The sequence below is a fragment of the Acanthochromis polyacanthus genome, chromosome 1, assembly GCF_021347895.1.
Source record: "Acanthochromis polyacanthus isolate Apoly-LR-REF ecotype Palm Island chromosome 1, KAUST_Apoly_ChrSc, whole genome shotgun sequence".
Lineage (NCBI taxonomy): Eukaryota > Metazoa > Chordata > Actinopteri > Pomacentridae > Acanthochromis > Acanthochromis polyacanthus.
This window is the reverse complement of record NC_067113.1, coordinates 17694281-17706254: the sequence shown is the minus strand read 5'-3', so window position 1 is coordinate 17706254 and position 11974 is coordinate 17694281. Positions and strand designations below refer to the sequence as shown.

Genomic DNA, 11974 nt, shown 5'->3' with positions numbered 1-11974 from the left:
ACATCATGAAGGAATTCAGTCAAATCAACTCATCAGGGTCAATATATAATTGAGTGATTTTTGAAGTCCATAGGCTATGTCTTGCATGTATTTTAATTAAAAGTTAAAAAAAATGTATTTTACGTTCATTATGATCATGTCTTTACAAATTCCACAATTATTTATTATGGAAACAATCACTTATTAATAAAAATGACTGGATATGACTAAAATATCAACTAAATAACCACCCAAATTTAGTAACAACAGCCTTTTACTTAGCTAAACAATAATAAAATGAATTTATTCAAAAATTGTTCTTTTTATTCAGTTGAAATAATCATGGCAGATATTTCTTTTTCGGCAATAAATCAAATTTTATATGGAAAATAACAAATTGTATCTGTGTCCAACAAAATCACTTTCAACTAAGTTACCTCTTACAAAAACACCTCTCAAGCAAGTGTGTTAATTCCAGATCACATGGCCTGCTCCACATGATGTCATTTCCTCCTAAAGAAAAGACTGGCAAAAGACCTAACCCTAACCCTCCAAGGGTTTCTTAGTTATTTAATATAAAGTAGTGTGTGAGTCAAGTGTGGACAGTGTTACTACAATGTCTTTATAAATAACTTTCAATTTCAATTATGCTCAATTGTATATATAATATTTAGAAGAATCTTTCTGTTAAATTGCCATGTGGTGTTTGATTATAGGTGACCATGTTGATTTTAGGCCTGAAAACAGCAAAAATGTCAACTTTGACACCTGTCAACTGTGTTACAAGAAATCACTTAAATATATATTGACCCTCTCGTTTACTTCTTCAAGGTAGTGTCTTCCTTCTAGCCTCGGTGCCTCGCCATGTCCTGATGATGTCATGTTGTGTGGGTGTGTGACTCTATATGTGTGCGTGTGTGCTTGCGTGGGTGTGTGCATGTGAATGGCTGTCTATATGTGGGAAGGGTGGAGAGTTGTTTTTTTAAATTTTTATTTCTATTTTTAATTGTATTTACTTACTGTCTTCTTTGTTTTTAATTCTTGTGAAGCACTTTGTGTTGTTCAGCATGAAAAGTGCTATACAAATAAATAAAATTTGAGTTTTAGTTTGAGTTTACTTAACCTAAATATACACAACCGTTCAAAAGTTGTCACCCAGACAATGTCACATTTTTCATGAAAACTCACCCTTTTATTCATGTGCTAACATAACTGTACAAGGGTTTTATAATCATCACTTAGCCTTTCAATACGATTAGCTCACACAATGTAGCATTAGAACACAGGAGTGATGGTTGCTGGAAATGTTCCTCTGTATCCCGTGTAGATATTCCATTCAAAATCAGCAGTTTCCAGCTAGAATAGTCATTTACCACATTAACAATATCTAGACTGTATTTCTGATTAATTTTATGTTGTCTTCATTGAAAAACAAATGTTATTCTTTCAAAAATAAGGACATTTGTAAGTGATCCCAAACTATTAAATGGTAGTGTACGTGTTTTGCAAATTTTTAAAAAGAGTCTATACTCAGTGTTAACTAGAGAAGAAACTTCTAATGTATCGAACAGTAAAAAAGCATGTTTGTGTGTAAATATTGTGTATGCCACTAGTCAGTTCAACTTAATATTTTAGGCTTATCAAACTTATTTTTTTTTCAAGTTCAGTCAATTTAATTCAGCTAGTGTTGCACTTTCACAGCTCATAGGATGAGTTTTAAGTAATAAATCAACTGAAGTGCAGTTTACTCATCATGAAAGCAGCAGGGGAACGTGGGATCCTAAGATGAATGAACTTAAAATGATTTATAAAGCATAAGTGCAAAGAAGAAATGGGTGGAAATCAAAGAGTACACAAATTCAATAAGTTTACAGTGAATAAATATATAAAATGATAGCATTTATACTTAAGGCTCTATCTTTGAAAATGTAACCCAATTAGTTTTCTCAGTTAAAAGAAGTTACCTAACCTGTCTGTACCATACATTTACTTATTCTATACCTATTCCATCTATTTTCAATCCTGCTTCTGAGTATATTTAAGTAAGTAATCTAAAGACAAGTTCTTGTTTCCATTGTTTTTGATTCATCAGTTTTATTTTATAAAGTCTGTTAAAGTCTTCAGTTGTTTTTTATTCCTGTTTCTTGCTTTATTGTGTCACCTTTCACGTGTTTTTAGTCACCTTATCTTTTGTTTTGTGTTTTAGTCAGTCAGTTTAATTGCTCTAGAAAGGTTTAAAAAGGAATTTTATTTCACCTATATAAACTTTTTTATTTATTTTATTTTATTGATTTAATTGTACCAATTTTATTAATTTACTCTGCTGTATTTTGTGTTTGAAGTTTTTACCATGCCTCTAAAGCACTCTAAATAACCCCTGTGTATGATGAGGTGAAATATGAATAAACCTGTTTACTTTTCAGTTGATATATACCAGAAATCTGCAAATGTGTCTGAACGTGGGCTTTTTTTTCTTTTTATTTGCAGATGACAGGTTAATTCTCAGTGGGGTCACAGTCCGTGTGCAGTGGAGGGGGTCAGACTGGACCACAGTGAGGACTCCCCCCTCCCCCCCTCCACTCTTGGCACTTGGTTTATCCCACTCTACTTCCTCCTGTCTCTGCGCCTGCCTCGCCTAGCTTGTCGGTGTGACCGGAGTTTCCCTTCCGCTGACAGGCTGCTGTCACACAGCTACCATGTTATCCCATTCCCGGTGTCTCACCAGGAATTTTGGCCGTTCCCTCTCTGCCATCCGCCAGGTAGGCACCAAACAAATAAAGCATTGCCCGTCGCAACAGAACTCCTCGCTGCCTCTGGCTACAACCGCAGCTTGTGTCTGTGAGAGCTAGCATTAGCATTAGCCTGCTGCTGCTGTAGGCCACGGACAGGCCGTAACATTGTAAGCCAAGGACAGTATGACACTTTCCTCCACAAGTCTTTGCTGCAGCCTCTGTTAAAGTTAACAGTGGGGCCGTCTGCGCTTGCTTGATGTCGCCTTTACATATGATTGCTGGAGGCTTTTGACCCAAACAGCAGCTGTTCCGTGTTCATGTAGAAGTCAGTGCTCTTGTCCAATAATATTTAGGTAGCGCCCAAGAACGTGCTAGCCAAACTAAGCTAAGTGTACGGGTAGGTTAGCTAGCTCCTCCTAGCTGTCATCATGCCGAGGTCATATTGTGGTAAATGCAAGAAAACAACCAGACGAGCTAACTTAAAGCAAATATTAAGTTATTTATTTTAACTTTATGCAACCGAATTAGAAACCAAGTCAGTGAAGTCAAGTGTCACTGGTACTTACAGGTGTTTGTTAATAAGATTAATAGTAGATCGTTGAGCTCTAATGCAGCTGTTAAATTGGCTGTTCAGGCAAAAATATCCTTATGCATTCATTGGCCAAGAGTTCATGTTAATCTACTCTTGCTGCCTGCATGTAGGATAGTGTTATTGATCATGTCAGAGGTCATCGTCCGGTATGTGGAAGTGACTTTTGGTCAGTCGGACTGCTTACTCTCTTCCTTCCACTGCTTTTTATAAACACTAACACCAGTTAAACATTGGAGAATTTGACATTACTTTTAACCAACTAGAGGTTATATTTTACCAACCACTGTATAACTGTAAAACATTAAAGATTTATTTTATGTGCCAAAATGAATGTTTAAACACTTTCAGATGCTCTGTAATGATTGTGTCTCTTCACAGGGAAATAATGTGTTAGCTCGTCGGGCTGCAGGAGGTATGTGTGTGTACTTGTCAAGTTTACACTAATTGCATTTCCTTAAGAAGTTCTTTACATGCTTTTCTTGTCCTTTTAACAGCTCTATCAGCGAGCCATCCTATCACTTTCAACAACAATGTGTAAGTACACACACTTTAAAAGGAGACAAGGAACTGCACGTCAGATTTCAAGGACACCTTTCACACTACAAATAAAGGCTTTCTTCAGTTAAGCCCCGAGTTTAAGTTTCAGACCCTTGCTACTCATACCTTGTCATAGAATATTTTACAAATATGTCTGTCTCTGTCCTATTGCCAGTTTCTGTTTCCTAAGTAACTGATTAATGACAGATGTTGTGTGTAACCTTTTTAGGATATTTATATCTTGATTAATTGAATTTTCTTCTGTCTACAGAAAATACGATCCCCGATCCAGTGTCTTCCAAATCCAGTACTTCAGGACATCTGTAGCCTACCGTATGTTATATCCTTTCTATTTTGCACTTGTCTGAATATAAAGTCAAAGCACTGATGTGGAGTGAAGACGTTTTCCTTTGACTTGTCTTTTTGTTCTCCAGGAGATGAAGTTGTCACAGTCAAGACTCCGGCATTTGCGGAATCTGTCACAGAGGGGGATGTGAGGTGGGAGAAAGGTAACACTTTTAATTATTACTTTCACATTAGTTGCTAGTAATACAGATGCCAGCCAGATGCTAAAACAAAGTTTTCTCCTTACAGCTGTTGGAGACACCGTCTCTGAAGATGAGGTGGTGTGTGAAATTGAGACTGATAAGGTAAAACATATGCAAAGTTAAACAAATTAATTGTGTTTGGAGTTGCTGGTGATAGCTGAGCTGTGTGTTTAAAATGAAACCTTTAGAGCAGTGGTGTCGAACTAATTTTAGTTCAGGGGCCATGTACAGCCCAATTTGATCTCAGGCAGGCTGGAGCAGTAAAATCAGAGCATATTAGCCTGTAAATAACAACAGCTCCAAATTTTTCCATTTGTTTAGTGCAAAACAGTACATTCTGAAAATGGTAATTTTTAAGGAACTGTCTTTTTAAAAAAATGTAATGAACAAACCTGAAAGTTCTAAAGAAAAATAAGTTACATTTCAACAATGTTATGCCTCAGTTTATCATTTACACATTACAGCTGAGCTTACAGATCACAGTATATCTACAAAGGCGCAAAGCATTTTTCAGAGACATGTGGACCTGAAAAATCTAGTATTTTACTTCAATACCACATATATAACTTGTCAAGGTCTAGAAATTATTTTAAACTTGAGGTTTTTCAAATTTACAGTTTGTAGTTAATGTCTTTTAATTTTTGCCTTTTGCAAAGTTGTCCTGTGGGACAGATTGGACCCTCTAGCGGGCCAATTTTGACCCATGGGCCATATGTTTGATACCCCTGCTTTAGAGTATGTAGCAAAAATGAGTGCATTAGTTTAGGGCATGTCGCCTTGCTCTAAAGTTGTGTTACACTTTTGTCTTTAGTACATGCTACTAAAGTTGTAACAAAAACAGTGAATTTGTGGTTTTAGTTATACCTACATTAGTCAGTCCCTCCAGGAATTCGCGAAGTTGTGATCGCGCGAATTCACGCGAAATCAACCAATCTCCGCGAATTTTGCGCAGCCTTGCAGTTTTGTCCAATCACCGCAACTTTCCCGCAATTTTGGCCCGCCTCCCGTGAGTTCCACCAATCATAGCAGTCCCCAGCGCAAACCTAATGCACGTACATCACCGAATTAACTGCCTTGTTTATGGTTTGAAGATGCAGACATGTGCGATACTAATGTCTGTCATTTACCAACAAAAATTACTGCTGAATACCGTGATAAACAATTAATTCACTGATGTTCTTCACCAAAGCGGAGCTAAACTGTTTTACACCTGTGCAATACTCTGGTGGAATACAAAAAAGAAAAAAAATCATCGATTGATACACTTAAAAAAAATCACGAAACATATTAGAACGGCTGAAATGATCAGACAACAGACCACATAAATCACCATGATGGAAACTGTTGCATCCAGATCCATTAGAGCACTGAAAGAATGAAGGTAAATTAGATTATTTATTCCACCTAAGAACACGGCAGAGTTATGTGACAATCAGTGTGTGTGAATCATTCCTCTGTTACCAACATCACTCAAAAACAGACTCAGGGATTTAAATAAATTTTCAGGGTCGTTCAGAAATGACATAAGGACCAAGTGACTAGACTTCGGCAGTGATACGGCTTAAAGTTTGGATCCACGGATTTGTTAAGGATTTCCCATTGAGGTAGCGGCACAGCGTCTCATAGCGGCCCGGTAACCATGGCAACAAGTGAACGCTGCCTTAGCGGCCTGCTGACGATCACATGATTGTTATCCTACTACAAATCTACCACTGTGGACGTATCGGAAATGATACAAGGAACAACTGATCAAATTGTGGGAGTGTTTCTGAGTCCCATCAATTCCCGTCGCCGGCTACATACAGGTCACATGATTCGGTATGTAAACATCCAGAACACACACCAGTCTTGGTGGAGGACTGCGCTCTCTCAGTGCTGTTCTTGTTAGTTGACATGACAAGCCATGAGCGTGTGTGTGTGAACACGTGTGTGCCAGGATGTGAAATTAACTTTTTAAGCCACTGACAGATATGTCCGAATATGATTCATTAAATGGTAAATTAGCATTTTGTGCCGCAAATCTACCAACCACGTCATGTTAAACCAGTATCTGGCTGCTGCTAATGTCCCACCATGGTGTGCCGGCTTTTGTGGAAATGGGTTGAACGCAAAATAATTAATTTCTGAATAAATATTGTCAATTACAGCGTTGAAACATCTTCTACAAGCTGGAAAAAAATGCAGCTTTTTAGCAGTTGTCACTGTCTCCCGCAATTTCATCACAATAAATAAGCTTAAAACATCACAACTTTTATCGCAATTTTTTAGAAAAGCTGCCGCGAATTCAGGCATTTTTGGCCGCAACAATCACGAAAACGCCCGCGAAATCCTGGAAGGACTGATTAGTTTGCGCTGGGCAAATCACCGAAGTATGTTACATGGTATTTAGAAAATATCCTGGAACTTTTCAATTCTGTCTCAAACTTGTGCTCATTTTAAACGTTTCTTTCTTTTTTTCTGTGCTATTAGACATCGGTGCAGGTTCCTTCTCCTGCTGCTGGAGTGATTGAGGAACTTTTGGTTCCAGATGGAGGGAAGGTTGAAGGAGGAACTCCTCTTTTTAAGCTTAGAAAAGGAGGTCTGTACAACTATTTTTATATATATACTGAAAAAAGGGCTTTAAAACAATACCGTTAATCCTGTGTTGTCATAACTGTTCACGTCTGTATCGCTAGCCGGAGCCCCCAAAGCTGCAGAAGCTCCAAAAACCGAGGCCCAGGCCGCTGCAGCAACCCCACCACCTTCTGCGGCCCCACCTCCTCCTCCTCCTCCTCCTCCTCCTCTTCCGCCCTCTTCTGTGGGCCCCATTCCCACCACCATGCCCCCTGTGCCACCTGTGCCAGCACATGCTATGGACACCAAACCAGGTTAGCTGTCATGAGACAGACGGTCTGTGTCATGTGAGAACCGTTCTGCTTGACATCTGTGTTCCTGACCTCGAGCTTGCGTTATTAATCATTGTTTGGTGTTCTGTAGGCAGCAGCTTTCAGTGGTTTCACTAAATCTCTATCTCCAGAGATACTGACTGGTTCTTAATATCTTTCTCACAGTTTCAGCCATCAAGCCCACTGCTGCCCCAACTGCCCCAGCAGCTGCAGCAGAGGCAGGGGCTAAAGCAGCCAGGACAGAGAGCAGGGTAAAGGGCAAATCACATAACATTGTATTTAGGTGTAAATAATTACTTTTAGATTTGTTTAATAGTGTAGTAACGTGTAATTAGATTTTAAAGAGTTGACAGAGACTCATGATTCAGTTTTGTTTGCTTTTTGAAACATTTAGGTTAAGATGAACCGCATGAGACTGAGAATTGCCCAGAGACTGAAAGAAGCCCAAAACACCTGTGCAATGCTGACTACATTTAATGAGGTCGACATGAGGTAGGAAATTCTAAATAGCTGACCTACATTATTAAACCCTCAGTGCTTTTGTAGAGAATAAATGTGAAATGTGCTCTGCCACGTTAACACAAATACAGAGAAGCTATGAATGGGAAAAAGACAGACTTTGCAGACTTTGTAGTCAAATTCTACTTCCATATAGATAAATGTGTAAGTACACATTTGTTTGTGGTTTGAAGGATACGTACTGTTGTGTATCGGTGTTAAAAGCCAAAACAACACTTGCACAAATGGTTATAGATTGAAATCTGCCAAATAGAAAAAGCTTTTTGAAACCCAATATCCTCTTAAACACTGGAATGTAAATATTTGGTCGTAATTCCATCTAAAACGAAGATAAGAATTGTTAAAACAGGTTTTATTAATTTACAAGGAAATGTTATTGTCTGCACTTGCCCCCTGTGCTGAAGAGGACACTTTGAGGATTTCTTTTCCCCGCAAATGTGTGGTGTCGGCTTTCGGCTATTCAGGGTTTTCTATGTATCCTAATTTGATTGACATTGACGGTCTGGAGGAAGACTTCCCAGGCCAGGGCTCATCTGGAGCCGAAGGAGCTAGTCAGAACAGGAGGCTGGAGCATCTGCAGGGGCCCACAGAGACCTGTGCTCTGAGTGGAAGAGCTGCCTCAACCGATATGGGCTTTTATGACAGCCCAATAAGATTTACAGGCTCTAGAAAGTGAAGATTTTTATCGCTTCTTCTCTCCTTTCTCGGAGAGTCTGTGTCTTGGGAGGGGCTAATTATGTTAGCGGAGAAACCCTAGAGCTTCAACAGGGTTAGAGACAGGAAAACAAACAATTAAAAAGAGAGATACAAGAGAAAAATGAGCAATAGTGAAACAATTAGCAGGCCAATTTCAATAGCTTTATTCGCCACTATCTCCAACAGCATTCTTTTAAAGCCTTCAAAAAAGTATATATTTTTCTCCTGAAAATGATGTCATAACTGTGATCTGTATCTTTCAGCGTGGCTACGACATTTGAAAACATATTTTTTGTATATCTCTGTTGAGTTGCTTGTATTTAGTCGAGTTTAGTATAGCTTACTCGCATTAGCCCCTGATTGTTTGAAGAGGAAATAAGAGTTTATTCTGCAACAACTTCAAAACCTACCATGTGAGGATTTTTATAGCACAAGAATAGATTGTGATAGCGCTTCACTTCACAGTAGTCCACGTTTGGCCGGTTGAATGTTAGATATTCACGTGACAAATAACATAAATGTATATTCAGTTTTTTAAATGATAACCTCTCGCCTCTCCAAGTCATTTTTAACAATTATTTTTTGTTATAAGCGCATCTGCACTTTTGATGTGTGTTTTTAAATCTCAAAATCTCGCAAGACTTTTAGTTCCACAGTTTTTTCTTCTTCCTACAATATACTAATTTCTTGTGACCTTCGTGCCAGATTGTCTGTTAATTTTTTTTTTCCTTCTGTTTTCCTGCAGCAACATCACAGAGATGAGGAAATCTTACAAAGACGCCTTCCTGAAAAAGCACAACATCAAGTTGGGCTTCATGTCTGCGTTTGTGAAGGCTGCTGCTTACGCTCTGTCTGACCAACCTTCTGTCAATGCCGGTATGAATAGAACTTGAAAGGTTGTGAAACTGTAGCATGTGGTGTCAGTTTGAAGGTGTCTTTGAATGCTTGGCATCAAGTCGCTGCGAGTGTGTGTGGTGAAGAAAAGATTTAAGTTTCAATATCTTTCACTGCTCTACCTCAAAACCCACTCAAACTTATTTACTGCCCTGAGGCCACCCTGACCTATTTAGACAGACCGCAGTGAAGCAGGGGTGGTCTGGATTGCTGCCTTTTTAAAAAATCTATAATGTTCTGTGGGTTTCGCTATCTGTGGGTGTAACTTGCACGCAGCAGAAAATGGTATAAGAAAGCAAACTTCATCTTGGTAGCAGACGAGCTAATGATTCACAATATCAGTTTGTTTACACATTTTCTCTGTATCTGTTTCCAGTAATTGATGACACAACCAAAGAGATTGTGTACAGGGACTATGTGGACATCAGTGTGGCTGTGGCCACGCCAAAGGTGAGACAAGTGGTTTATGTTGCAAGGTGAAGTCTATGTGCTTGATTGCCCACTGGTTTCTAATCTGAAGGCAGAAACTGAGTCATGCGACTTCTTTCTCAGGGTTTGGTGGTTCCTGTAATCCGAAATGTAGAGGGAATGAATTTTGCCGATATTGAGAAGGCCATCAACTTGTTGGGAGAAAAGGTAATATTTAAAAACTCATGTTATGAGACATTTTAAAGTTTGCTATAGATCATTATTTAGTTTTGTTTTGTTTTTACACTTGCGTATAAATGTCCTCATTATGTGATGACATTATTATTATTATGCGTTTATAGGCTCGTAAGAATGAGCTGGCTGTGGAGGACATGGACGGAGGGACCTTCACCATCAGCAACGGGGGCGTGTTTGGGTCCATGTTTGGCACACCTATAATCAACCCACCTCAGTCTGCTATTTTAGGCATGCATGGCATCTTTGACAGGCCTGTCGCAGTCGGTGGCAAGGTTCGTGTCCTCACTTTGAGACGAGCACCTGCATGACACCAATGAGTTTTAAAAAAAGCAATCTTGGTTTAGTAAATCTCTTACATATTTAAGTTAGTTTTCCCAATTGTCAGTCAGGTTTTCAACGTTGTACATATATCCCATCTATTATGCACCGACTTATATTTTTTTATTAGTCACCTCTTTTGATTAACACATAGTCTTAACCTGTTAACTTTTTTATAGGAATATATTCTTCAAGCTAATAAATAAGTTGATTAAGCACATCCAATAGCCTGTGCTCCAAGTACAGGTCTTATGCTTGGACTATAATTTTCACACAGACAGATGCAAAACTGCATATTTCATCACTAATGCAGGTACTGTATACTCTACAGAGATGTGAGCAGTAGATCAGGTCTGCAGCTCAAAGTTACTTTGATTATTGATTTATCTGTAACTTGCTGAACATATTCTTGATTAAGTGACAAATATTTCACAGACAAAATGAAATATAATTTTGAAAAAAAATTCTGTTTAAACCAGATGTTGACGACATAAATATGTTTAGTTTCTATTGATGTGACCACAAGAAAGCAGTAAGTGCAAAGGACAGGGAACTAGTAAATGTTTGACATTTTTACTTTAAAGTGATTGAAAGAAATTGTTTATGAATAATTTTGTAAACACACAAATCGATTATCGACATGTTTTGCAGTTATACATAGATGTGAATCACAGCAAGCTGATTTTAACATGTCTTTATTAATTTAACCTTAAAGAAAAAATATTACCACTTCAGTTCTACCGTCACTGTCTTTTGCTAATTTCTGTTTGGCGTTATGAGGGATTTGTTTCTGTGATTTTTCTCTCATCTAGGTGGAGATCCGTCCCATGATGTATGTTGCCCTGACGTACGATCATCGTCTGATCGACGGAAGAGAGGCTGTTACTTTCCTGCGCAAGATCAAGTCAGTGGTAGAGGACCCCAGGGTGCTGCTCCTCGACATGTGAACCCTTGTGAAGTCCAGGCCCAACCAAACAAACCACCCCACACAAACAGTGGCTGTAACTCACCTGATGAACATTATCGTAACCGCAGTAAATGTATTGTTGTATTGGTTAGCTAGATACAAGAATTTTTGGAGAACAGTTGGGTTGTGCAATGGACATTTGTAAGGCTGGAGGTGATAAAAGTTTAGGTGACGTTGTGGAGAAATGTCTGGGTCTTGGGTTTCTGGTGCTGGTCTCTAGATCAAAAATGGATATAACTCATATGCGCCATATGTCATTTTCTACATACAATTGAAAAATTTTCCACTTATGTTAGATGAATGGCAAATAGACATAAAACTGCACATTTTAATTTAATTATTTTGGTTGAAGAAAGAACAATGAGCACGTATTGGGCTAGAAACGAAGAAACACTATGTTCTAAAATCTCCAAAGTAAGGAAATGCTCAGAGAATTTATGCCATCTGTTTGACTAAATATGAGGAAAATGCTCTTTTTGCTGTGTAAGAAAGACTATTTAAGAAAAAAAGAGAAAGTTTTAAACAATAAAAGCTGCGTTACTCAACTGTAGTTTTTGCTTGGATGTTTTTTGTGCTTTCATAATGACAGTCTGGACAGAAAAATTCTGCAGAGTAAACCGGGACGCTGATGGTTTAACAGG

General features: G+C 38.4%; 1 protein-coding gene across 1 annotated transcript; it reads left to right on the top strand.

The window, feature by feature from the left end:
* The first annotated feature begins 2572 nt into the window (after positions 1–2572).
* Positions 2573–11883, top strand: dlst (dihydrolipoamide S-succinyltransferase). Its single transcript, XM_022208525.2, has 15 exons — positions 2573–2738; positions 3682–3715; positions 3798–3837; positions 4112–4173; positions 4275–4349; positions 4435–4490; positions 6858–6966; positions 7064–7255; positions 7439–7524; positions 7668–7765; positions 9234–9364; positions 9759–9832; positions 9935–10018; positions 10153–10320; positions 11179–11883. Exons 1-15 carry the CDS (start codon positions 2676–2678, stop codon positions 11311–11313), a joined length of 1407 nt encoding a protein of 468 aa, XP_022064217.2. The 5' UTR covers positions 2573–2675; the 3' UTR covers positions 11314–11883.
* The last annotated feature ends 91 nt before the right edge of the window (positions 11884–11974 follow it).

What these genes read in the sequence shown, in the direction of transcription:
- dlst (XM_022208525.2), top strand. Translation starts at nt 2,676, where the DNA reads ATGTTATCCCATTCCCGGTGTCTCACCAGGAATTTTGGCCGTTCCCTC. An exon ending in CCCTCTCTGCCATCCGCCAG is followed by an intron (nt 2,739 to 3,681) that starts GTAGGCACCAAA and finishes GTCTCTTCACAG; the next exon opens with GGAAATAATGTGTTAGCTCG. An exon ending in ATCACTTTCAACAACAATGT is followed by an intron (nt 3,838 to 4,111) that starts GTAAGTACACAC and finishes TTCTGTCTACAG; the next exon opens with AAAATACGATCCCCGATCCA.